We start from the raw sequence: 27,998 nt of genomic DNA, 5'->3' as shown, positions 1-27,998 counted from the left end.
ATCTTGTTAATAACCAATTCTCCAGCCAGGATTTTTCATTTGGGTTTGGGGAGGTCTGCCTTTACCATAATAGCTCAAATATACGACCACAGAGGAAGTTATAAGATACAGGTTTTAAATTACATGTAAAGTGTATTTGTCTAATTGAATAGATTTCTCTTCTCAGCAAAAAGTAAGCCTAGATAGATAGATTTCCCTTTTCTTTCAACCCATGCCAGATATCACCAGGAGGTAGGTAACCTTAAACCACTGGCTCTGGGTAAGAAAGAGAAAAATAAGCTTAGTGAAGAAGCATGGGTTGTTCAGTTTACCTTCCCCTCTGTAAAACTGTGGAGAATGGGAACCAAAAGAAAATTGCCATCCCATATTGCAAGACAAGGGGTCCCTTTGAACATGCTACTTTCAGATGAAAAAAGAAAATTTTGCAAATTTATCAAACTGGTAACTTCTTTTTTCATAAAATAAAAATGTCATTAATCAGTAATAAAGAAACAACACATTATTCAGATGAAGCAGACATGGGGAAAGCATTTGTGGGAGTATCTATACTCATTCAAGTTAAAAAAAAAAAAAAAAGAATTATTTCCAGAAAAATGGCAGTATATACACGGTAAAGCATGAAACAGGAGAGCATGAGAATCTGGGACTGTACAAACTGGAGGTGTTCCCCCACTGAAAGCATTCCTGTTAAGAGAAAATTAAACACTATGCAAATCAACACAAAACTCATGCTGATCTAATTTAGATCATAGCCCAGGAGACTGAGATCCTGGGGTTACAAAGTCCAAAACAAGGTAAATATAGGAACAGGAAGTTAAAAGTGAGCTCATCCTATCTACCTTCCCTTAAAAATCTAGATTTTGTTTATTTTCATTCATCTTTTCATTTTTTTTTTCTCTCTGTTCTTTTAGACTTAGCCTACAAAAGATTTAGATGCAACCAGAACATAAACACATATTAAAAATTAAGTTGTGGGCACCTGGGTGGCTCAGTTAGTTAAGCAGCTGCCTTCAGCTCAGGTCATGATCCTGGAGTCCCAGGATCAAGTCCCACATCGGGCCCTCTGCTTATCAGGGAGCCGGCTTCTCCCTCTGCCCCTTGCCCCTTTCATGCTCTCTCTCTAACAAATAAAATCTTTAAAAAAAAAATAAGTTTCAAACCAGTTTGATACTATCAATATAACACCATATTCATTAAGCGAAGTAGTAAACATATTATGCCTGATCCCTTCCTACAGAGACTTGATCCTTCTCTAAATGAGTCCAACACCGGAGTCCCTGGCAGAGGAAGTGTCTTACTGCTCTTGCCCGTCTCCCCCATGTTTCCCTCAAGAGAAGAGACATGACCCCAGAAGGGTCATCCAGAGACCCTTCCCAGGATTAACAGAGACACCAACGCAACTCCTTCTGAGTCTGAAAAGGGTCAGGATATTACAAAGGTGTATGATTTTTTCATCTTTCCAATTGATATAGACAGAGTCCTACAAAGAATGGAGTGAACCCAAAAGAAATCACAGACGCAAAATATAGAAAAATCTCTGAAACAAAAAACACTGCCTCTAATTATGCCTACATTTAGTCAACTCCAGGAATTTTCAGTTACAGGAGTTAATAAATTCTCTTTTGTGTTGAAGCAAAGTTAGAACAAGTTTCTATTACTTGCAAACAAAAAAATGTCATAAATATAAGAGACAAGAGATTCAGGTTTTGCCTGTTTCCATTAATATCTTGCTGAACCCCCCCGCCCCGGGCTTTCCAGCCAAAGAACAGCAGATTATTCCCCTAGCAATTTTTCTAACCTGACATACATAAATACTCTAAATTATCCCATTATCCTAACTTAATTACCATTACCTTTGGAGGAGGGGAGAGGTGGGAGGTGAAGGTGGAACCACATCATCTATTGATAACTCCCCAGATTTAGGGCATGTTCTATATCTACTCTGACACAAACAGTTCTTTATTAGAGGATTACATCTATTCTTAATCATGAAAATACTAATTATATGAAGTATTATACATACCAACCTGTTTTTCTGATCCCAACTAAGTATTAATGGAACTTAACCGAACAAACAAAAAAATAAAAAACTACAAGCATTTAACCAATTGTTATATGACATAGTACATCAAAAAACAAAAACAAAAAAACCCTCAACCACACTATATCAATATGCACAGATATTGATGTAGAAGCCCCAAACAAAGAAATCACAAATACTATTCACCTACTACTCTCACGGGTATGATTAATGAAAAGACTATTTCAGAAAAACAGCCATCATCATTTCCATTTCCAGCAGTTAAATCAATAGTCTCTCGCCACAGGTTTCAAAGATGAACCAAACCAGAGAAAGTAATGCATACTCACAAATTATAAAGCATGTCAGCCATGTTGCTGCGGTAGTACAAAGCATTTCTATAGGCGCTTTCAGCTTCAGAAATTTTGCTCTGACTCTTCAGAACATTTCCAAGGTTACCCCATGCTGCCAAGAAGAGAAAGAAGTATTCAGGCTGAGCGTCAATCCAATTACACATGACATAATATCAGGCCATCAGGAAGTACCACAGGGAGAGAAAACCTTCATAAAACATTCTGAAGAGGGAAAATTTATTTCCTTTATGCTCCAACATTTCATCAAGCCAGGAGATTAAATACAATCAAAGTCTTAAAAAAATTAAAGTAATTATTATGTCTCAAAGCTGATATACATATGCAGTTCATCATAAGGCCAAGAACAATGTTATCTTAAGCTCACCTACAAAGACTTCAGGCTCTTTCAAATTTCGGTAGGGGTCTTCCTGGCCTGAAATTATTGTATACTTACTGAACGAGAAACTGTAAGATATCATCTTAAAGTAAGCAAAGATTTCATTCAAACATGATAAAATTGATAAATGACGTGGAAGAACAGGACAAAAAGCAAGATAACTAAGATCAAAGCAATAAAGAGGCTTAATAATTGTCAGAACATATTGGTAAAACACTGTATTCCTTAAAGTGGTTAAATACACATGATTTGTTCAGATATAATATTCTTTTATACCTTCTCTGCTAATAAATCTATTTGTAGGAAAACCACTGTCTCATTATTTTCATACATAATATTTATCTTTCTTAAAGATTTTATTTATTTATTTATTTATTTATTTGAGAGAGAGGTGAGGATATGTGAGCACAAGCAGGCAGGAGGAGCAGAGCTAGAGAAAGAATCAGACTCCCCGCTGAGCAGGGAGTATGACACAGAGCTCCATCCCAGGACCCTGAGATCATGACCTGAGTGGAAGTCAGACACCTAACCGACTGAGCCACCTAGGAAATGCCATACATAATGTTTAAATAAAATCTGTAATTTCTGTATGCTCTTAATTTTTCACCCCAAGTAATGATGATTTGTCAACATTCAAAAGACCAAAGATACACTGTCAACCACTGTCTGTATAGAATGCCTCTCAAGCTGACCTGGACCTCCAACTTGGATACTTCTATTATCTTTCTTCCTTACCATAAGGACATGGGGTGTGGAGTCCTGAAACTGGAATCCTTCCCAGGTAGAAGACAAGGATGAGAAGAAGGCTTATGCGTATCAAGGTATATTAACTTGGGTAATTACGGACTATATCTGAGGAATGAAGGGGTTTGGGGGTACCCTCTTGCAAAGGCAAAGTCTCCGGTGTGCCGTGCTAATTTAACACTGTGCCTTAATTTACTCATCTGTAAAACAGGAAAAATAATTAGTATTTCATGGGTTTTGTGGTGAGGATTAAATGAGTTAATGTATGTAAGGTGTTAAGACAGTGCCTGTCATGTGGCGAACACTCAGCAAATATTTGCTATTATCACTAATATTATTGTGATTGATACTTTTTACAATTTATAATGTCAAGCTTTGCTTATAGAAATAATATCAAATATAATACACTTTATGGCCTTATATCATCTACAGAGAGTAATAATTTTCTATATTTGGAAAGTCATATACCTCCTTTTTCCTCTGATGGAAAACAGAAGGAAAGCACTGTTCGTACAATTATTCATCACCTATTAACATCACATACGACACCACACTCCTGAAATGGATCGTCTCGCTGAGCTCTGAACCCAGTCCTATACATAAATACACTGCCCGCTCTGTGAGTGAGGAAAACATCCTCAGAGACACTAAAGAACTTGCAAAGTTAATACAAAAGTATCAGAGCAGGAATTCCAATCCAAGTCTGGTGGCTTCCAAACTTTTTCCACCGTCCACCTAGCATTTTCAGACCACATTTCATCTTTCACCACAAACCAATATTCACACACTACAAATCAGACCTTGGCATTATAAATCCATGAAAAACTGAATCCATGAAGTGAAAGATGAAACTTAGCTTTAAAATATGGTCAAATTAGCTTAAAATATTCTCAAATTCAAATACTACATTTAATAATAGGAAATACAAAATGGTAGGAAAAGCATAAAGTAAATTATAATTATCTTCAAATTTAATAAGGTTAATATCACATGTATTTTATATCTAGCCCTTCATCCTCTGCCACCAAAATTACAACATGAATGAAGTATGGCTCTGTGGAAACTTCTAACAGCCAGGCTGTTTTCAACACACTTCACCTCTCCCAAAGTTCTGCTCTGATTATGGCATTAGTAAATGAAATTCTATTTACACTGGAATTACTCCAGAGAAATGCCTCCAAATATTAATTGAAGCACCAGGAAAACACCATTATAGTACTATCTCATCTAGCCCAGAGTCTTAGAATACAGACACTGAAAAAAACATAGCAAAGAACTACTTTGAAAATTTTAAGGCATATTTCCAGAGAAACAGATTGACATTTTGCTCAGGTACTTATATATCAGTGAAATATTAAGCTAGTAAGTGCCTCTTTAATAGTCAAGAGACAGAGTTATGTTTAGAATATATGTTTACTGAGTTGGTTATTCATTTGTTCACTCATCTACATACACAATTCTTAAACCAGTATTTGCTAAGCACCTGTTTGGTGTGGAGAACCTGATAATGGACCAGGCACCTGGACCTGCACGTACATGCAAGATCTCACCCACACAGAGCTCATGTTGGAAGTGGGAAGTGGAGTGGGGAAGGAAGAACCAACCACACAACAGAGTAAATGAGTTAACTGAGATAATGGTAAGTGCTAATGATAACTGCTAACAAAATAGCCATGTAAGATGGAGGGGATGAGGTGAATTTATACAGAGATTATCTTAGAAAGGAGGAAATGGAGGTGATGTCTAAGGGCGGAAAGATAAGGGAGCCAGCCCTGCAAAGACTGGTGAATCCAGCTAAGGGGAAGAGTAAAAAGCAAAGGATTGAAGGTGGCCCCCACTGGAACAGGCAGCAGGGGAGATGATTACTTCAAAGTGAGAACACAACCCAGAATTTTAAAAAATCCCTGGCAAGGCTATCTGAGGCAAAGCCACAATGTGAAGCCAAGTTTCTTGGTTTTTGTGCGCCTAGAAGTCTCTCACATCCTTATGATTCAGTCATTGCCCTGGGTGCCTGGGAAATGAAAAAAGAAAATTCCCGAATTAAGTATATATGTTTAAAACAATTTTATCTACTTACGGATGAAAGAGGAAGGAAGGGAGAAAGCAGAAGAAGGGTAGACTTTGATGTCCTGAACTCAGACACTCACAATCAGGCTACTTTTTTTTTTTTTTTTAATTGTCCCTACACATTCTTACAGAATACCAATTTGAGAAAAGATTATTTTGAATCCATTATAAGTGAGACAAAGCAAGATTACTTCATAATTTTACCAAACACAAAAAAGAAAAAGACCGCAGTAAACCCACAAAATACCAAACATCCCTCTCTCTTGCTAAATGAATGACTTCTTTATCCAGTCACAGAATTGCTCTAGCATCCAACCTAGAGAAGAGTCCTGCTCCTTTAGACCCTCTCCCAAATCACCCAACCTAAATTCAAATCTTATGATATAACCTCAGGATCCCCACAGTGTAATGTTCCCTCAATGAGAGTAGTAATTAAGCCAAATTCTTTACTATCAATATGTTCCTGAATGTCTTTGGCTGAAAGACATTGATGGAGGATTTCATCATACTCAAATATGAAACAATTCCTTTTCAATATCTTCCCTGCCTTGTTCTTTTTCCTCATGCTCTTTTATTACCATCCTACCAGTCTATTCTTTCAGTGTTTTGAAGGAGAACACAGGCAGATCATGACTCCCAGGCATCCAGCAAAGGAGGCAGGTCACCCTGAGGGCCACCTTCACCAGCTCAATAATACATCTCACATTGGCCGTGAACATTCTGGTATCACGCCCAGTCATTGTTCTCCTTACTCATAAGTTTAAGGCATCAAAATCCCTTTTCTTTTATAATTCTTCACAAAATAGAATTTATTTACCAAAATAAATTTTGGGTTTTATTTTTTTATTTAAGGTAAGAGCTACCAAAATTTACACTAAAATTGTTGTACCCTTGTTTTGTTTTGTTTTGTTTTGTTTTTTGGTATGAAAACTGCTGTCACTATTCTAATTTAAATGTGATTGATTCTTGCATCAAGGCTACAAAAGCTCAATGTTAATATAACCATCACTTCTAAAAATATAAAACTGCCCTACAGAATTCTGACCTAAATTTTAAAATGCCACTAGCTGTCAAATAAATACTAATTCTTTTCATAGAAGCTATTCATTTAACATTTTTCAATGATAAAACAAAAGTGCAAAAAATCATTGAATTAAAAAACCACTGAAGATTTAGCTACCACAGATATGGTTGAGAGAAAAACACATTAATCGGAACTATAAAAAGTACATTTTAAAGGTTAATGTTATGATTTCACATCTATATAATTATCCTATAGAATTAATCAGTGCAGCTATAGTTTTTTTTCTATTACTTAAATTTGATCACTTCAAGTCAACTTTGTTATATCAGATCAATTTTTAAATCTAGTTAGTCTGACTATTTGGAAGTATCCAAGCCAAAAACTTGAAAAATACAGAGAAATTTCCCAAGCCTCATTGGTGGGACAATTTAACATTATAAAGATGTCAAATCTCCAAAATTAATCTATAAATTCTATATAATTTCAATCAATACTTTCACATTGTTTATTAATAAACTCAAATTTTTTCTAAGCATAATATAAGAGAAATAAAAAACGATTTTTATACCATAGTTACCCATATACAAAGGTAAGTTCCAGATAGTTTTAAAAGTTAAATGCGAAAAGATAAAGCTAACAAGAATATTTAGGAGAATTTCTCTGTGGAAGGAAAAGAGACTTCTTAAAAAGACATCTAAATATAACTCAAAAGGTTTTTAAAAATTATGAAGTTGATTATCTCAAAATTAAGGACTTCTAATTATTGAGGGATAATATGGACAAAGTTAAATATGCATTCATACACTAGGAGAAGATATTTCAAAAAATGTAAATAAGAAACTGTACTTTAAAGAAAAAACTAACAAAGCAATCAGAAAATGATAGAAATACAACAGAAAAAAAAAGTGGGCAAAAGATTTGAACAAAAATGGAAACAAAACAAAAAATTTAAAGCATTTTAACTAGTATTCAAATTCTTCAATAACCCAGAGAAACACAAGTTATTACAATAAGATTTGAGATTGGAAATATTTAGAAAACTGGATAAAGCCAAGTTCTGCTGGGTTGTGGGGGAAGGCCCTGTATCATGTTAGTGGCCATGTAAGACTGTGAGAGTAGTCCTGTAGGGCCATCTGACAGAACTCCATGCAATCAACAAGAATCACTAAGCCCAGGACAAGCCCTAACCAGCAATCCCACTCCCAGAGAACATGTAAGAGGGTGTTTAATGAGAGCCTCTTAGTATTGGCTGACACTGGGAACGAAATCAACATGTCATTGTCGTGGGAGTAGCACATGGGACATACACTTTAGAGATCAAAATGCAGACATGAGGACCAGCAAATTCCCTGTAAACACTGTAACATGAAAGGACTTCAGAAAGCTGACAAAGAATCAAAACATCAGAGGCATTCTGTGTCACAGACCCAGAAATATATATTAAAAATTCATTCCCACCCAAAATATCACTACACAGTTTACAAAGATAGATTATAAATTGAAGGACGCAAATCAAGTACTTTAGAGCAGTTGTCCATGGTGCAAAGGAAAAAAGAAGTTAGGAATAGAGATAAAAGGGAATAATCACAGGAATAGAAGAGAGGAAAGCTGCAGGAATCATCCCAGCCATGCTCAAACTGGCCATGAACCTAGGAATATAATTAATCTAGCTCCCTGCAACTGGGTTTGGGGTGGTAGAGGGAACATAAGGGAAATGGAGGGGAGGGGAGGAAAGGAAAGAAGAGAGAAAAGAAAAGTTAAGGTCACATCCCACATTCTTTTAAAATAGAGATGGGGTTATCCTATATCCTACTCAAGGAATAAAGGGTTTAACAGTCACTAAACTTTTTCTTGTACTAAGACAATCAGAAACAGATGTCTGGGATTATCTTCAAATTTTCACTTGGTAATTACACTTTGGACCAACAGAACATAAAGATCTTACATTTTCATTAATATTTAATGTCACTTCCATTATTTTTTTACATGTTTAGGCCCATATACTTCAGTGATACATTCATTTCATAAATGTACCTTTTGTTGAAGTACAGTTTTACTAGAATAAAATCACTAAAATTCACCCAAGAAATTATGAAGCCTAAAAAAATACACAATGCTTTGAAAGTTTGTATTTTAATAGACAGTGTGTGCACATGAATCCAATTCACACTTTAAGCTCTGGAGATAATATAATATTTGAAGTTTAAGAAATGTAATTATTCTAAAATCTCAGTGTAGTTTTTAAAAGTTCTTTCCAATAGCATCTGAAAATATTCAGAGTACTCATTTTATACTTGTTTTACAAAATGAATATGATCAGAAGTTTCCCTCATTTGAGGCGACTGCTATCCCATCCCATGGACTTCTCTTCTAGCCCTATGAGACAAGGTAGATGAAAAAGTGGAGCAGAGGAGGCAGAGAAAGAATTTTAAAAATTCACTGTAATAATTAAAATAATAAAGAGTGCTTTCGCTTATTTAAAGCTTGCTATATGCTTGTCAGTGTCCAGAGCTTAACCTAATAAAAGAAACCTTTAAGATATATTATTATACCCTTCCACACATTGAGGTCCTTCATCCATTTTGAGTCTATTTTTGTGTGTGGTGTAAGGAAATGGTCCAATTTCATTTTTCTGCATGTGGCTGTCCAATTTTCCCAGCACCATTTATTGAAGAGGCTGTCTTTTTTCCATTGGACATTCTTTCCTGCTTTGTCGAAGATTAGTTGACTGTAGAGTTGAGGGTCTATTTCTGGGCTCTCTATTCTGTTCCATTGATCTATGTGTCTGTTTTTGTGCCAGTACCATGCTGTCTTGATGATGACAGCTTTGTAATGACTCTTAATCTCACAAAAACAACTGAGGGTTGCTGGGGGGAGGGGGTTTGGGAGAAGGGGGTGGGATTATGGACATTGGGGAGGGTATGTGCTTTGGTGAGTGCTGTGAAGTGTGTAAACCTGGTGATTCACAGACCTGTACCCCTGGGGATAAAAATATATGTTCATAAAAAATAAAAAATTTAAAAAAAAGAAAAGATATATTATTATACCCAATTCACTGACAAGAAAACTGTGCTTAACTCCCTAAGTAGCAAAAAGTTACTGACCAGGAAGAACGAAGACATGTTAGTTTCCAGGCATCAGAATCTATTTACATGTAATGCTATCTCATGCCTTCAATATTTAGTTTGAATATAAAGTAGAATAGCATAATACTCAGAATTTTTACATATTTAATTGAGGGCTAAAGAATAATATGAAAACAAATTATTCAAATGAATCATCCCCTCAGAACTGCTAGGGGCAAAACACAACAACAACAAAAAAGAACAACAACAACAAAAACACTCCAGAAACAACAACAAAACAGCTATCCCAGAGGTAACTGGTCAAGATGGTGGAGGAGAAGCAGACTGAGATGACATCAGGTGGCAGGAGTTCAACTAGACAATTATCAAACCATTCCGAACACCTACAAACCCAACAGGAGATGGAAGAGAAGAAAAGCAGCAATTCCAGAAAGAAGAAATTGACCACTTTCTGAAAGGTAGGAGGAGCAGAGAAGTGAATCCAGAGCAATAAGACAGATGCAGGGAGAGAGACCACCTCCAGCAAGCAGTGCAGCAACAGAGCACAAAATCTGAACATTCAGAAGTCTGTTCCACTGAGGGACGTTGCACCTGAGGCTAAGCAGGGATGGAGCCCTCACAGGGAAAGCATGGTTCCAGATCCCATGGGGTCACAGAAGGATCAGGGGTATCTAAGTGTAGCAGAGCTCACAGGTATCAGAGCGGGAAAGCCGACTACAGAGAAAGAGCGAGGAGGGGCTCTCACCTTGGCCTTACCAAACTGTGATCTGTGGCAAAGTCGGGCCACTGCTCCTTAAGCAGGGACCCCCACAAGTGGCAGATCTGGGGAGTCCAACCCTCATCTGCCAGAAGAGCAGCACGGCACGAATTTGCTGAGTTTGGAGACCCCAAATGGGGCTGTATGCCAGAGACAGAAATGCTGGGTCACAGGCTGCGTGAGCTCACAGTGGGGCTGGAGACTAAGGAGACGGGAGTAATTGACTGCTTTACTCTGAAGGCACACTGAGGAATGGGACACTGAGGTCTTGGCTCCTCCAGCAGGAGATTGGGAGACCGCCATATTCATAGCAGACCTCCAGAGCTCTACGGAAAGCATTCAGGGAACAAAAGCTCCCAAGAGCAAACCCAAGCAGGTTACTTAGCCTGGATGAGGGCAAGGGCAGTGCGACTCTGCCTCAGGCAAACATTTGAGAATCACTACAACAGGCCCCTCCCCAGAATATCAGCAAAAATATCCAGCCAAGACCAAGTTTACTCATGGAGAAGAGCGTACTTCCAGAGGAGGGGAAAGCAAAGATGAAATTCATGGCTTTCTGCCCATGACTCCTTACTCTTGCAAAGTTAATTAAATTTATTTTATTTTATTTTGTTCTTATTCTAATTTTTTAAACTTTTCCTCTTTCCTCTTTTAATATTTTTTAACTAGTTTATCTTAACAATACCTTTCTTTAAAAAAATCTTTTTAAAACTTCATTATCACAGTCATATCTTAATCCCTCATTGTATCTAACTTTATTTTTTGTATACATATAGAGTTTTTCCACTAAAAAATTTTGGGATACAATTTCTTCTAATAGATCAAAATATACCCTAAATCTAGCACAGGGCTTTTTTCTAGTCTCCAGCCTGAGCAAATTCTCTCCATTTCCTTTTTTATCTTTTTTCCAAAGACCTTAGCAATACCTTTTTTAGAATTTTTTTTAATTTTCATCTTTATATTTATATTCTAACCCTTCATTATAATTACTCTTATTTTTTCTGTATATATAAGTTTTCTTTACTTAAAATTTTGGATTGCAGTTTCTTCTAACAGACCAAAATACACCCAAAATCAAGTGGGTGGATTTGTTCTATTCACAAGTCATATATATATATATATATATATGATTTTTAAAATTTCTTTTTACCCCCTTTCTTTTCCCCCCGATTTAGGGTCTCTTCTGATTTGGTTAGCATACATTTTTTCTGGGGTCTTTAATACCCTTTAAATATTTTATTCTCTCTTTCATATATTCTTATCGGGATAAAATGACAAGGCAGAAAACTGACCACACACACACACAAAAAAAAAAAAAAAAAAAAAAAAAGAAGGACAAGAGGCAGTACCGAAGGCTAGGGACCTAATCAATATGGACATTGGTAATATGTCAGATCTAGAGTTCAGAATGACAATTCTCAAGGTGGTGGACGGGCTCGAAAAAGGAATGGAAGACATTAGAGAAACGTTGTTGGAGAAATAAAAGCCCTTTCTGGAGAAATAAAAGACCTAAAATCTAACCAAGCTGAAATCACAAAAAAACTATTAACTAAGTGCAATAAAAAATGGAGGCTCTTACTGCTAGGATAAATGAGGCACAGAGAGAATTAGTGATATAGAAGAACAAATAAGACAGAGAATAAAAAAGCTGAGCAAAGGGAGACAAACAACTCCTGACCATGAGAGGAGAATTTGAGAGATAGGTGATACCATAAGATGAAACAATATAAGAATTTAGACTCCAGAAGAAGAAGAAAGAGAGAGGAGGGCAGAAGGTATATTGGAGCAAATTACAGTAGAGAATTTCCCTAATATGGCAAAGGGAGCAAGCAGCAAAAATAGGAGGCACAGAGAAACTCTTCAAAATCAATAAAATAGATCCCACCCCCATCATCTACTAGTAAAACTTACAAGATTTAGTGACAAAGAGAAATTCCTGAAAGCAGGTCAGGGCAAGAAGTCTGTAACATACAATGGTAAAAATATAAAATTGGTAGCATACATATCCAGAGAGACCTGGCAGGACAGAAAGAACTGGCATGATATATTCAGAGCACTAAATGAGGAAAACATGCAGCCAAGAATACTATATATTCAGCTAGGCTGTCAATGAAAATAGAGAGATAAAATGCTTCCAGGCTAAACAAAAACGAAAAGAATTTATAAACACCAAACCAGCCCTAGAGGAAATATTGAAAAGGGTCCTCTAAGCAAAGAGAGAGCCTAAAACTAGTAGACCAGAAAGGAACAGAGACAATATACAGTAACAGTCACCTTACACACAATACCATGGAACTAAATTCCTATCTTTGAAAAGTTACCCTGAATGTAAATGGGCTAAATGCCCCAGTCAAAAGATACAGGGCATCAGAATGAATTAAAAAGAAAAATCAACATGCTACTACAAGGAACTCATTTTAGACACAAAGACACCTACAAATTTAAAGTGAGAGGGTGGAAAACAATTTATCATGCTAATGGAAATCAAAAGAAAGCTGGGTTGGCAACCCTTGTATCAAAACAATTAGATTTTAAGCCAAAGACTCTAATATGAGATGAGGAACCTCTATATCATCCTCAAAGGTTCTATAACATACTCAAAGGGTATGTCCAACAAGAAGGTATAACAATTTTAAATATCTATGCCCCTAACATGGGAGCAGCCAACTATATAAACCAATTAATAACAAAATCAAAGAAACGCATAAACAATAATACAATAATAGTAGGAGACTTTAACACCCCTCTCACTGAAATGGACAGATCATCCAAGCAAAAGATGAACAAATAAATAAAGGCCTAAAATGACACACTGGACAGATATATTTAGAACATTCCATCCCAAAGCAACAGAATACACATTCTTCTCTAGTGCACATGGAACATTCTCCAGAACGGATCATATCCTGGTCATAAATCAGGTCTCAACCAGTACCAACAGACTGAGATCATTCCCTGCATATTGTCAGACCACAATGCTCTGAAGCAAGAACTCAATCAGAAGAGGAAGGTTGGAAAGAACTCAAATACATCAATGCTAAAGAGCATCTTACTGAGGAATGAATGTATCAGCCAGAAAATTAAGGAAGAACTTTTAAAAATCATGGAAACAAATGAAAATGAAAACACAACTGGTCAAAATCTTTGGAACACAAAAAAGGTGGTCCTGAGAGGAAAGTGTATAACAATATAATCCTTTCTCAAGAAAAAAGAAAGGTCTCAAGTACACAACCTAACCCTACACCTAAAGGAGCAGGAGAAAAAACAGCCAAGAAAGCCTAAACCCAGCAGGAGAAGAGAAATCATGAAGATCAGAGCAGAAATCAAGAAGATAGAAACAAACAAACAAAAACACAATAGAACAAATCAATGAAACTAGGAGCTGGTTCTTTGAAAGAAATAATTAATAAGATTGATAAACCCCTAGCCAGACTTATCAAAAAGAAAAGAGAGAAGACCCAAATAAATGAAATCATGAATGAAAGAGGAGAGATCACAACAAACACCAAAGAAATACTAACAATTATAAGAACATATGATGAGCAACTATACACCAGTAAATTTGGCAATCTGGATGAAAGAGATGCATTCCTAGAGACATATAAACTACCACAACTGAACCCAGGAAGAAATAGAAAACCTGAACAAACCCATAACCAGTAAGGAGATTGAAGCAGTCATCAAAAATCTCCCAACAAACAAGAGCCCAGGGCCAGACGGCTTCCCAGGGGAATTCTACCAGACATTTAAAGAAGACTTAATACCTACTCTCCTCAAACTTATCCATAAAATAGAAATGGAAGGAAAAACTTCCAAACTCATTTTATGAGGCCAGCATTACCTTAATCCCCAAACCAGACAAAGACCCCATCAAAAAAGAGAATTACATGCCAATATCCTTGGTGAACACAGATGTAAAAACTCTCACCAAAATACTAGCCAATAGGATCCAACCGTACATTAAAAGGATTATTCACCAGGACCAAGTGGGATTTATTCCAGGGCTGCAAGGTTGGTTCAATATCCCAAATCAATCAATGTTATATAATACATTAATAGAAGAAACAACAAGAACTATATGATACTCTCAATAGATGCTGAAAAAGCATTTGCCAAAGTACAGCATCCTTTCTTGATCTAAACTCTTCAAAGTATAGGGGTAGAGGGTACATATCTCAATATCATCAAAGCCATCTATGAAAAATTCATAGCAAATATCATTCTCAATACAGAAAAACTGAGAACTTTTCCCCTAAGGTTAGGAACACGGCAGGGATGTCCATTATCACTACTGCTATTCAACATAGTACTAGAAATCCCAGCCTCAGCAATCAGACAACAAAAGTAAATAAAAGGCATCCGAATCAGCAAAAAGAAGTCAAACTCTCTCTTTGCAGATGATATGATACTTTATGTGGAAAACCCCAAAGACTCCACTCCAAAATTGCTAGGACTCATACAGGAATACAGCAAAGTGTCAGTATATAAAATCAACTCACAGAAATCAATTGCATTTCTATATACCAACAGCAAGACAAAAGAAAGAGAAATTAAGAAGTCAATCCCATTTACAATTGCACCCAAAATCGTTAAGATTGCTAGGAATAAACCTAACCAAGGAGGCAAAGATTCTGTACTCAGAAAACTACAAAATACTCATGAAAGAAATTGAGGAAGACACAAAGATATGGAAAAACATTCCATACTCATGGATTGGAAGAACAAATATTGTGAAAATGTCCATGCTACCTAAAGCACTCCACACATTTAATGCAATCTCTATCAAAACACAATCCATTTCTTCAAGGAAATGGAGCAAATTATCCTAAAATTTATACAGAACCAGAAAAGACCTCGAATAGCCAGAGGAATGTTGAAAAAGAAAGCCAAAGTTGGTGGCATCACAATTCCAGACTTCAAACTCTATTACAAAGCTGTCATCATCAAGACATTATAGTACTGGCACAGAAACAGACACATAGATCAATGGAACAGAAGAGAGAGCACAGAAATAGACCCTCAACTCCATGATCAACTTATCTTTGACAAAGCAGGAAAGAATGTCCAATAGAAAAGTCTCTTCAACAAATGGTGGTGGGAAAACTGGACAGGCACATGCAGAAAAATGAAACTGGACCATTTCCTTACACCACAAACAAAAATAGACTAAAAATGGATGAATGACCTCAATGTGAAAACAGGAATCCATAAAAATCCTTGTGGAGAACATAGGCAGCGACCTCTTCAACCTCAGTCGCAGCAACTTCTTCCTAGAAACATCGCCAAAGGCAAGGGAAACAAGAGCAAAAATGAACTATTGGGACTTCATCAAGTTCAAAAGCTTTTGCACAAGAAAGGAAACAGTCAACAAAACCAAAAGACAACTGAAAGAATGGAAGAAGATATTTGCAAATGACATATCAGATAAAGAGCTAGTATCTAAAATCTATAAAGAACTTATCAAACTCAACACCCAAAGAACAATGAATCTGATTAAAAATGGGCAGAAGACATGAACAGGCAGTTCTGCAAAGAAGACATCTAGATGACCAACAGACACATGAAAAAGTGCTTCACATCACTCCACATCACCACAATGAGGTACCACCTCATACCAGTCAGAATAGCTAAAATTAACAAATCAGGAAATGACAGGTGCTGGCAAGGATGTGGAGAAAGGGGAACTCTCCCACACTATTGGTGGGAATGCAAGTTGAAAACAGCATGTACGTTCCTCAGAAAGTTGAAAATAGAGCTACCCTATGACTCAGCAATCACACTACTGGGTATTTACCCTAAAGATACAAATGTAGTGATACATAGGGCCATGTGTACCTGAATGTTTACAGCAACAATGTCCACAATAGCCAAACTACAGAAAGAACCTAGATGTCCATCAACAAGATGAATGGATAAAGAAGATGTGGTCTATATATTCAATGGAATACTATGTAGCCAACAAAAGAAATGAAATCTTGCCATTTGCAACGACATGGATAAAACTAAAGAGTATTATGCTGAGCTAAATAAGTCAATCAGAGAAAGACAATTATCATATGATCTCCCTGATATGAGGAATTTGAGAGGTAAAGTGCGGGGATTGGGGGTAGAGAAGGAAAAAATTCAACAAGATGGCATTAGAAGGGAGACAAACCATAAGAAACTCTTAATCTCACAAAACAAACTGAGGGTTGAGAGGGGGAGGTGAGTATGGAGAGGGTGGTTGGGTTATGGACATTGGGAAGGGTATGTGCTATGGTGAGTACTGTGAAGTGTGTAAGCCTGACAATTCACAGACCTGTACCCTGGGGCAAATAATACATTATATGTTAATTAAAAAAAAACTATCCTGTACCCATATTTCATAATGTATTTTCCATACCACAGAAAAATTAATGCCAATTTATTGTTTTATATTTATTTGCATATGTAATTTTAAATGTCCCATTTTCCAGTTAACTTACTGGAAATAGAACATAGTCTGTGTAATCAAAGGGTTGTTCCTCAGGGATGCTGGGGACTTCCATACATTAATCAAGATCTTGTAAGTGGCCTGTAGATGCCTTGCACGGAAGAGAGATTTTACAAAGCATTGTTTAACAAGTATATGATTAATTCCTAAGACCAAGCATAGATGATGATTATATGAAGGGAAAGCAAACAGCTGCTTCTAGGTATCACTAAGTTTTAGAAAATCTAACCTCTGAAGTTATTTTATTTTCAAAAAGAAATCAAATTTTTTTCTGCTAAAATATCAGGAAGTGAGGCAGTAGGAATAACTCTTCTATCTCAAGGGCCCTTCACACTGATATTCAACTGCATCTACAAGGTATCCACTTACGAAGAAACTTGACCTTAATTCACAATGAAAGCTCCTCTTGTACTTAGCCCACAATCTGCCACAGTTTATTTTATTTTCCTTGAAAGGCAGAAGAACAATTAAGTATTCCCATCTTGCTAAAGTTGTTCTAAAGGGAAAATCAAATGTGAGCTCCCTCCAGAAATGCTAAGTGATCTACAGCAACAAATATCTCCAATTTTTTTTTTTCAAAACCCTCATTCAAATACATAGTATTTCTAAATTCACAGACTAACTTTAAACTTACTCTACTGCAATTTCCTATCTCTTCATATATTTCACAAAATCAATGCATGGAGGAGATTAGAGCAATTTTTTCAAGGATATTTTTACTTCATACCAGAAGTCTGAAGACATGTATGTTTGCCTATTATAAAAGCTAAAATAATTTTCTTATGATTTTGGCATATAATACTTCAAAAATTAGCTAAGATGAATGACTTCCAATATTACTATTTAAATGAAGCTACTTACCTTTCAGGTCTAGATCAACCATCACACCTGAGGGTTATCTTATCCGCATGTTCATCCCATTGGTGCACTGAACACAACCACCAAAACCAGTCAGGACTCTCACTTTTGATTTCTGCCCTAAGTTAGCATTTATTTTTACCATAGAACTTTCCCATAGATCTTTAGGTCCTATATCAAAATCATGAGTTCTATGTAAGGATATGGCAAAACTGAAACATTTAACCACATGAAATAAGGTGATAAACCCCAAGTTTTGTTTCCTTCAAATAGGAGTGACTTGTTGGAAACCAGAATGCTACCACCTAAAAGGGTTAAATATGAAATCTCACCAGATATCAAAGCCAGACTAGGTGTGAAAGAAAATAAATACAGGAGTGCCTCATACATCAGATAAGAATTCTGCCAACTTAGGCTCTAGGCCTATTTCTAGGCTAATCTTTATATATATATACTCTTTTAATTCACATAACACAGGAGATTACCACCAAGCTGATACTAGTTGAGGAAACCGAGCCTGGGATTATTCAAGCCAGACTTGGAAGTTAACACTACAGGCCCTTGCTTATAATCACAGTGGGATACCAGGACTTTCCGTGTGTTCCCCAAAATGGTATAACCAAAGATATAATTTAAGTATCATTTTAAATTATAAAGGTTAATTATGTTAAACTCTCTCATTTTAACAGAGACAGAAAAAAGCAAAAAGCAGAAGGAAACAAACAAACAAAAATAGCCACTAAGTGCATGGAACTTAAGATAAATGTGAATATGTGTTTTGTTTTGTTTTTTTAACTACACTCCTTTCATTAGTGAAGATTGTAAGGGGGTCAACATTTGTAGCCTGGGCTCTTTACTCATTATTTGATAGTCAAATTACATGACTCCAGGGAGATAAAAGCCCTTATAAACCTGTAAGAATTTATTTTTCCTAAAGTAACTAAGCCTTGGATTATTATTAAAAAGAATATATTATTAAGTGGGTAAAAGAAAAGAAACTATCTAGTTAAAAGGTTAACTAGACATAAGCGGACATAATATAAAGATTATGATTCATAGGACACCAGAATGCATATATATTTATATGTAATTATAATTAGAGCAATTTAATAATATGCAATTACTTCTCTTGGTTCTTCATCTTTGGTTACTGGAGACCTAGAACTAAATTTATTCTTATTAAGGAAATTATTGAAAATGGCAAGGTAACATTTAGTATTCCAATAATCTGTTCATGCTGTCTTGAAAACACTGTAACTCACTATAATATCTAACTCAATTCAGTCCAGGCTTTTTGTTTTAATACATTTAAGTTGTTCCTTAGCATTTTAGCATCTATAATCCCTACCATAGTCCCGATTTTGCAATGAGCAGTGCCCACATCCATAGTCTAGTGTCTGCTGCCAATACCATTCCTGATCTGTGCTGCTGGGTCTCCTTTGAACCTGCCTTCATTAACTTCTCATCTGTGGTTGGAATTTTTCCCATTTTTGTTTTGTTTTGTCCACCATTAAAACAAAACAAAACAAAAATCTGCTCTACATCCTTTTCTTTCTTTCTTTCTTTCTTTCTTTCTTTCTTTTTTAAAGATTTTATTTATTTATTTGACAGAGATCACAAGTAGGCAGAGAAGAAGGCAGAGAGATGGGGGGAAGCAGGCTCCCCGCTGAGCAGAGAGTCTGATGCAGGGCAGGACCCTGAGATCATGACCTGAGCCAAAGGGAAAGGCTTTAAACCACTGAGCCATCCAGGCGCCCCTAAATCCTTTCTAACCACAATGCAAAATTTCAGATTAACTAACCCACAATACTGTGTAAAATGACAGTAAATACAACCGCATTTACAAGTGTAAGGACTGGAAAGGGGAAACAGTTTGGAAGCACCTGAGTCTTCCCTGAGCTTCTCAGATCTTACAAATAGACCCTTTTCATGCTGCTAAAAGTAGGCAGTAAAACACTCAGTGAATATATAATCAGCATGCCACAGAGAGTCACCCTATTTACCAACATACCAATTCAGAGGGGGCTTTTTACAGTTTCCTCACTATCTGACTGATCTCTCCTGAAGTCAGACTGAGTCCATGAAGTTGTTCAATGGGCACCTTTAGACGGATAATAAATTCTAAAAAGTGGTTGAGGTGCTTAACGACTTTTCGTCAGAAATTGATATGTCCAAAAGAATCCCTTGTTTCTGTCATGACTGGTACTATCTGAGTCTGGCTCAGCTCTGAAGATGAAAAACACGCTTAGAGAGGACAAGAGTTTTTATACAACTTATCAGGAGTTGTAAACTCCAGTGTGGAAAAAGTGAATTCTTTTATTAGTTTTTTTTTTATTATTATTTATTTATTTATTTATTTATTTTTTGATAAACATGTATTTTTATCCCCAGGGGTACAGGTCTGTGAATCTCCAGGTTCACACACTTCACAGCACTCACCAAAGCACATACCCTCCCCAATGTCCATAACCCCACCCCCCCTTCTCCCAACCCCCCTCCCCCCAGCAACCCTCAGTTTGTTTTGTAAGATTAAGAGTCACTTATGGTTTGTCTCTTAATCCCCTTCTTTTCTCCTATAATCCAATCTCATCATCTACTTTATCTCACAGTGAATCCTATCACCATTAGGAAAGAGCCTGCCCTCAAATGGCCCCAGGTCAGTTTCCAAGGATGTGTCATTGAAAGCAATTTTATTATTATTATTTTTTTAAATAAGTAGACATGAGGCGCCTGGATGACTCAGTTGGTTAAGTGGCTGCCTTCAACTCAGGACATGATCCCAGGGTTCTGGGATCGAGCCCCACATCAGGCTCCCTGCCCAGCAGACAGCCTGCTTTTCCCTCTTCCTCTGCCTGCCATTCTGCCTACGTGCACTCTCTCTCTACCTCTCTGTCAAATAAATAAACAAAATCTAAAAAAATAAAAATAAAAATAAATAAGTAGACGCCGCACCAAGCCTGGAACCCAATATGAAGCCCAACACAGGGTTTGAACTCACAACCCTGAGATCAAAACCTGACCTAAGATCAAGAGTCAGATGCTGAACCAACTGAGCCACCCAGGCACCCCCACTAAAAAGAATTTTGATGTGGAAGTGTAAGACAATATTTCCCAAACCTAAGCTTTAGTCCTGGTCCTGTTAACAATGAGATTCCAATACACAGAAGTAAATTACCTGACTCTTTTATTTATCAGCAACAGTAAAAGCGGTAATTTAGTAAACAAGAAATGTGTGCCAGTACTGGTAGGTATGCTACACATACTCTGGGCCACACAGCAGAACCATCTGATCAATATACACATCAGCAACTTCAGCAACTTGAGAGCTCTGAGGGCTTGTGACAACACTAAAATAAGGATAATGAAAACAGCTGTTAATGGTTTGGGTTAAGATCAATGCCCACGCCTACCTCTTACTGCAAAGTCTGCACTCTTCACCATGCTGTTTCTCCTTAAGCGTTCTGCCTCTCTTAATTTCTCATCTGTGAAACAGGTGGAACAATGCTTGCCCAAGTTAAACTCTAGCATGACTGAGACAATTAAATGAAATAATAGGTATATATCCTGGAAAGTACATTATTATGGATAAGGAATGATATTTCATTATCATCCATTAGAAAAAATGACCAATTAGATAATCACTGTTATATTACATCTTCCTGTACTCAGTACCTCTGGGAATGCCACTGAGAATTTATTTCATTGCCAAGTAAATCCAGACTAACAAAAGCAAAACTCAAAGCAGAATTAAACACTCCTGAAGCTAGTTTTAAGGTAAGAAAAATAATGAAAATCCTAAAGTTCATATTTAATTTTATAAAAAAGAGATCTGCTTCTAAAATAAAAATAAAGTACATCTCAAATACAATATATTGTGACACTATTTTACACCTTACATTAACCTCTATACATTAATTTTTGATAGTAATTTTTATCAACTCAGCAGCTAAAGCTGAATATGGCAAAAGCAAAGTTAATACTAGACAAAGAGGGAATTTAAAAAGAAATAATAAGTAAAAATATAAATTTTGAGAATAAAGTATGTGAGTGAAAAATATTTATGCATGCTAATGAGAGAAAAGAACAATTATCTATTGAATAACTATATGAAATTTCCAAAAATAAATACCAATTATCTTTTATAATGCACAAATCTTGGGCAACTATCATTTGAAATTATTTTCTTCTGTACTTACAGCTGACTATTAACAACTAGAAAAAGAGGGAGGTTAATTGCCTCTGCTTTTTTGATGTTACAGGTCACCAGATAAGAGTTCTTGAGAAAGGCTATGCAGAAAATACTTGAGGCATTTTTACATCACATGAAAAAGTTATTGAAACAAAGAACGCTGTTTCTCATTTAACAGAATTAAATATACAATTCAGAAAGTCTGACCTCTAAACAGTGAAAGGAAGCTACTACCCAGATGGGTAAAATAAACAGGAAGAATCAGAAGGGTCAATGCACTAAAATGACCTTATCATATCAATCAAGCAGTGTAAGAGAAGGGCTGGCTTATTCTCCTGAGGCTCTAATCTTAACTAGATTGGGCCACGGCAGGGAATTCTCAGAGGCCATTACAGGATCTTTTGCAACAAACACATCCCCTGGACACTTATTAATCATTAATGAATATTACCATCTAGAAGTTATGATTAGATTATGTGGTTGTTTTTAAGATTTTTATTTATTTATTTGACAAAGAGTAAGAGAGATCACAAGTAGGCAGAGAGGCAGGCAGATGGGGGGCAGGGAAACGGACATCCTGCTGAGCAAAAAGCCCAATGTGGGGCTCGATCCCAGGACCCCGAGATCATGACCTGAGCTGAAGGCAGAAGCTTAACCCACTGAGACACCCAGGCACCCCAGATTATATGGTTTTAGAGACATAAATCTGTATATCTCATCTGTGAGTCCTTAAATAATATTGACCTTCAGACTAGTTTCATGTCAGGTTTTTCAAAACTCACAGAGAACTTGTATTTTTCCTACCAAATCAGGATTGAGGTTAGGATACACTTCTTTAAGTGTACCAACCTTTTAACTTAAAACCTCAAAAGTAAATATCTACTCTAGTTTCAACTTGGGAATGAGAACCAGTAGCCACAACCAAAGCATGGTAGGCCTCTGAGCAAAGTACCACATAACCTCTTGCTTCTAGACTTACACCAGAGAGCAATGAGGCACGGCCAAGATGGACTGTAGTGCTTGTATCACCTGTCCTCAAAAAGTGTCTCAAAATGATTGTCCCAATGTGTAACAGCAAAAGAGATATCAGTGCTCCCAAATAATAGAAATCCCGTATCAGTGCTCCCAAATAATAGAAATCAAGGGCCAAAGTAGTCTTAAATATATCATTGTGACTAAAGATAAGAAAAAATGCAGGATATAAAGATTTGTGCAAAATCATTAATTAGTATCCTCACAGAAACTCATTTATTTGAAATTATTTTTAACACTCCCACAAATATGGATGATACTCTTCAATCTTAACCACTAAGGGTGAACATGACTCGAAGCTATCCTTAGAAAATACTCAGGTTGGGGCGCCTGGGTGGCTCAGTGGGTTAAAGCCTCTGCCTTCGGCTCAGGTCATGGTGCCAGGGTCCTGGGATGGAGCCCCACATCGGACTCTGCTCAGCAGGGAGCCTGCTTCCTCCTCTCTCTCTCTGCCTGGCTCTCTGCCTACTTGTGATCTCTATCTGTCAAATAAATAAAATCTTAAAAAAAAAAAAGAAAAAAGAAAATACTCAGGTTATTCAAAATTGGACTTAAGTAGAAAAATGAGGTAACATATACCAGTTTTCCAAACCACCAAAGCTTATTTGTAAAACCGTAAAACTCAGAGTAAGCCAAGTGATAAAGTAAAAACAGATAATATATCAAAATATCAGAGACCTTCTGCTCTTTGCTAGTATTCTTGTGATAAATAACTTGAGAAATTTACTCCCTTTCCTCAAGAGAAGAGAAGAAAAAAAAATCATTTATCACGTCTTTATTACAGAAACTCCCAGTTGTAATATGCAAAGCCCCAAACATTGTAAAACTGTGAGTTTCCTCTACCATCCAGGAGAACTGCCCTCACAGAAAACAGTACCCTGACACCTCGGTAACCTGTTTATGTCAAAATCTGACTCTCAGCTCTTATACTGAGTATCTCATACAGTTCCTCCTTTCTAAATCTTAAAATCTCTAGAAAAATTTCCTAATTAAAGTGTGTCTACACTCCTTCCAAAAAAGATATTAATGTTGATATTTTAATAGACTATCCCATGGTGTTTTACATAAAAGAATTGAATTAAGCTGTTTAAGATGACTGAATGAATGTTCAGAGTGACAGCTAGTATTATTATTGGGAATTAGAATCCTAAATCCAAGACTCAATAAAGTCTTTAATATACCTCTGCCCTGCAGAAGGTTTTTTTTTTTTTTAAATCTCTCTCTACTATTTAATCAAATCGGATTATGGTTTCTTACTTGGAAAACAATATTATCATTTTTTAAATCAAAACTTTTAATACATTTTATCCTTATTTAATTTTTAGTAAGTGCATAATATTCACATTCCTGCTAGATCCCCCTGGCTGGTAGTATACATATTTTTAAATTACAGACAAATTGAATACTAATATGCAAAGCTAAAAAGATGAGATTTCTAATTTAATGCCTGTATGTAAATACAGGGCTCACACTTTGTTTTAACCATCTTCCCATTCAAGTATATAAACAGTCTTCTAAAGCCAACCCATTTTCAAAAATTATTATACGACTTGGGACATCTCAGATTTCTCCATAATCCCTTGAGACTAAACTGAAATTTTCTTTTAAATCCATGAACACCAGTAATAGCTGTACAGGTGTATACACAGTAAGAGTAAAATTTAAAAAAAACATGTTTTGTTTATCTTCTTGAAAAATCTGCTCTATCTATGACATTATCTGTAACTTCATATTATAAGCGGGAAACATACGTATTTTTACCCTTCTGGGTTTTATATGGGTCAAATACCTATAATTTCATTTTGTGTAAGATAGTGCTATAATATACTCTTTAGCTTACATTAGCAGCTTGGTTCTCTTTTCGTAAAAGAGAATTTAAAATTTCAAAAATATTAGCTATTCATTAAATAACTCTATTCTCAAAAACAGCTTCTAATATACTTAACCATCTCTTTTTTTAAAACTTTTCATTCATTCATTTGAGAGAAAGAGAGTAAGCGAGAGCACAAGCAGGAGGGAGGGTCAGACGGAAAGGGAGAAGCAGAGTCCCCTCTGAGCAGGGAGCCTGATGTGTGACTCGAATTGAGGTACCCGGAATCATGACCTGAGTCAAAGGAAGACCCTGAACCAACTGAGCCACCTGACTGCCCCAGCTATTTCTTAATAGATGCCGTATTTTAAGAGATTTCTAAGCCTTCCATTTCTGGTACTATAATGGAGTGTCATAGCCAAACCTCCCCTCCAAGTACAGAACACACAAAAGTTCTGAATCAAAAAATAAAAGCATTCATTAATGGAATGTATTAGTTGGTAGAAAAGTAAGGGGGAATCCCTGAATCTAGAAATGGTTTGAAACCAGGACTCCAGAAGGGTAAACAAGCTATTACGATGTCATTCAGTCTGCATATGGGACACTATTATGAATGAGGCCTTGGGCTTTAATCAACTTTAAGTGGGAGTTTGGATTACAGAAACTGCAGAAACCCAAGCCCCCTGAAAGGGAAGAGCCTGAAAAGATAAACAAGAAGCAATCAAACAAACAAACAAACCCCCTCTCCCAAACAATTCAGAGAAGAAGGTAGATATATTGTCTGCTAAAACTACCTGAACAAAACAGAAAAAAGAATTAAAAATCCCCTGTGATTTCCTATACATAAGAACACCTTCACAAAGTTTGCGGCAAACCTACAGATCTGTTGCTCAAAGTGTCTCAAATATGTTTTAAAGTACAGTTGCAACAGAGATTCCAAAAGAGATACTGTGAGAACATTATGTACAACTTGGTGCAAATAAATTTTGAAACTGGCTAAATTGAACACAATCCAGGGAAAAAATTTTACTGAAATTGATCCAAAAATAAATCTCAATGTTTCCAAAATCATGAAAGAAACTAAATCAACAGAAAAATATTAAGACCACGAAGGGGTCGAGATGGCGGAAAAGTAGCAGGCTGAGACTACTTCAGCTAGCAGGAGATCAGCTAGATAGCTTATCTAAAGTTGCAAACACCTACAAATCCATCGGCAGATCGAAGAGAAGAACAGCAATTCTAGAAACAGAAAATCAACCACTTTCTGAAAGGTAGGACTGGCGGAGAAGTGAATCCAAAGCGACGGAAGACAGACCCCGGGGGGAGTGGCCAGCTCCCGGCAAGCGGCGGAGCAATGGAGCACAAAATCAGGACTTTTAAAAGTCTGTTCCACTAAGGGACATCCCACCAGAGGCTAAACCGGGGTGAAGCCTACGCGGGGTGAACGTGGCGTCAGGTCCCGCAGGGTCACAGAAGGATCAGGAGTGTCTGAGTGCTGCAGAGCTCACAGGTATTAGAACGGGGAAGCCAGCTACAGAGACAGAGCCGACAGTGAGCTCACAGGTAGGGGGTACCCTGAACTGGTCACAGGCTCGGTGAGCTCGGGGCGTGGCCGGAGGCCAAGGACACGGGATTTACTGGGCGCTGTTCTCTGAGGGGGCACTGAGTGGGGCCCCGGGCTCTCGGCTCTACCAGGCCAGAGACCAGGAGGCCGCCATTTGTATTCCCATCATCTGGAACTCTACGAAAAGTGCTCAGGGAACAAAAGCTCCAGAAAGCAAACCTGAGCGGATTACTCAGCCTGGCCCCTGGTAAGGGCAGTACAATTCCACCTAAGGCAAAGACACTTGAGAATCACTACAACAGGCCCCTACCCAAGAATATCAACAAAAAATCAGGCCAAGACCAAGTTCACCTACCAAGGAGTGCAGTTTCAATACCAAGGAGAGCAGCAGAATTCCAGAGGAGGAGAAAGCAAAGCATGGAACTCATGGCTTTTTCCCTATGATTCTTTAGTCTAGCAGTTAATTTAATTTTTTTTCTTCTTTTTCATTTTTTTCTCGTCTTCTGCTAAAATTTTTTTAACTTTTACCCTTTTCTTTTTTAACGTTTTTTAACAATTTTATCTTATATATATATTTTTTTCTTTTTTATACTTTTCTTTATTGGTTTTCTTTTTTTAATTCTTTTCTTTCTTTCCTTCTTTTTTTTTTTTTTTCTTTCTTTATGAACCTCTTTTTATCCTCTTTCTACTGTCTCACGATTTGGGATCTCTTCTGATTTGGTTAAAGCATATTATCCTGGGATTGCTGCCACCCTTTTAGTATTTTACTTGCTCCTTCATATACTCATCTGGACAAAATGACAAGACGGAAAAATTCACCACAAAAAAAAGAACAAGAGGCAATACCGAAGGCTAGGGACCTAATCAATACAGACATTGGTAATATGTTAGATCTAGAGTTCAGAATGACAATTCTCAAGGTTCTAGCCGGGCTTGAAAAAGGCATGGAAGATATTAGAGAAACCCTCTTGGGAGATATAAAAGCCCTTTCTGGAGAAATAAAAGAACTAAAATCTAACCAAGTTGAAATCAAAAAAGGTATTAATGAGGTGTAATCAAAAATGGAGGCTCTCACTGCTAGGATAAATGAGGCAAAAGAAAGAATTAGTGATATAGAAGACCAAATGACAGAGAAAAAAGCTGAGCAAAAGAAGGACAAACAGCTACTGGACCATGAGGGGAGAATTCGAGAGATAAGTGACACCATAAGACGAAACAGCATTAGAATAATTGGGATTCCAGAAGAAGAAGAAAGAGAGAAGAGAGCAGAAAGTATACTGGAGAGAATTATTGGGGAGAATTTCCCCAATATGGCAAAGGGAACAAGCATCAAAATTCAGGAGGTGCAAAGAACATACCTCAATATCAATAAGAATAGGCCCACACCCCGTCACCTAATAGTAAAATTTACAATTCTTAGTGACAAAGAGAAAATCCTGAAAGTCTGTAACATACAATGGTAATAATATTAGATTGGCAGCAGACTTATCCACAGAGACCTGGCAGGCCAGAAAGAGCTGGCATGATATATTCAGAGCACTAAATGAGAAAAACATGCAGCCAAGAATACTATATCCAGCTAGGCTATCATTGAAAATAGAAGGAGAGATTAAAAGCTTCCAGGA

The 27,998-nt window shown here is 36.8% G+C and overlaps 1 protein-coding gene and 1 non-coding gene across 4 annotated transcripts in view; both read right to left on the bottom strand.

Annotated features, from left to right (window-relative positions):
• Positions 1-27,998, bottom strand: part of TMTC2 (transmembrane O-mannosyltransferase targeting cadherins 2) — a 437,325-nt gene that overhangs the window by 194,374 nt on the left and 214,953 nt on the right. For all 3 annotated transcript variants that reach the window (XM_059186455.1, XM_059186454.1, XM_059186453.1), the window contains one exon: positions 2,371-2,485. In XM_059186455.1, the coding sequence (XP_059042438.1) occupies positions 2,371-2,485 (115 nt within the window). The remainder of the gene's footprint in view (positions 1-2,370; positions 2,486-27,998) is intronic.
• On the bottom strand, positions 6,201-6,350 carry LOC131839928 (U12 minor spliceosomal RNA). The gene has a single exon (XR_009357079.1). It is a non-coding gene; the product is annotated as a U12 minor spliceosomal RNA (small nuclear RNA).

Source organism: Mustela lutreola, chromosome 8 (genome assembly GCF_030435805.1).
Source record: "Mustela lutreola isolate mMusLut2 chromosome 8, mMusLut2.pri, whole genome shotgun sequence".
Taxonomy (NCBI): domain Eukaryota; kingdom Metazoa; phylum Chordata; class Mammalia; order Carnivora; family Mustelidae; genus Mustela; species Mustela lutreola.
This window is presented reverse-complemented; position numbering and strand designations above follow the sequence as displayed.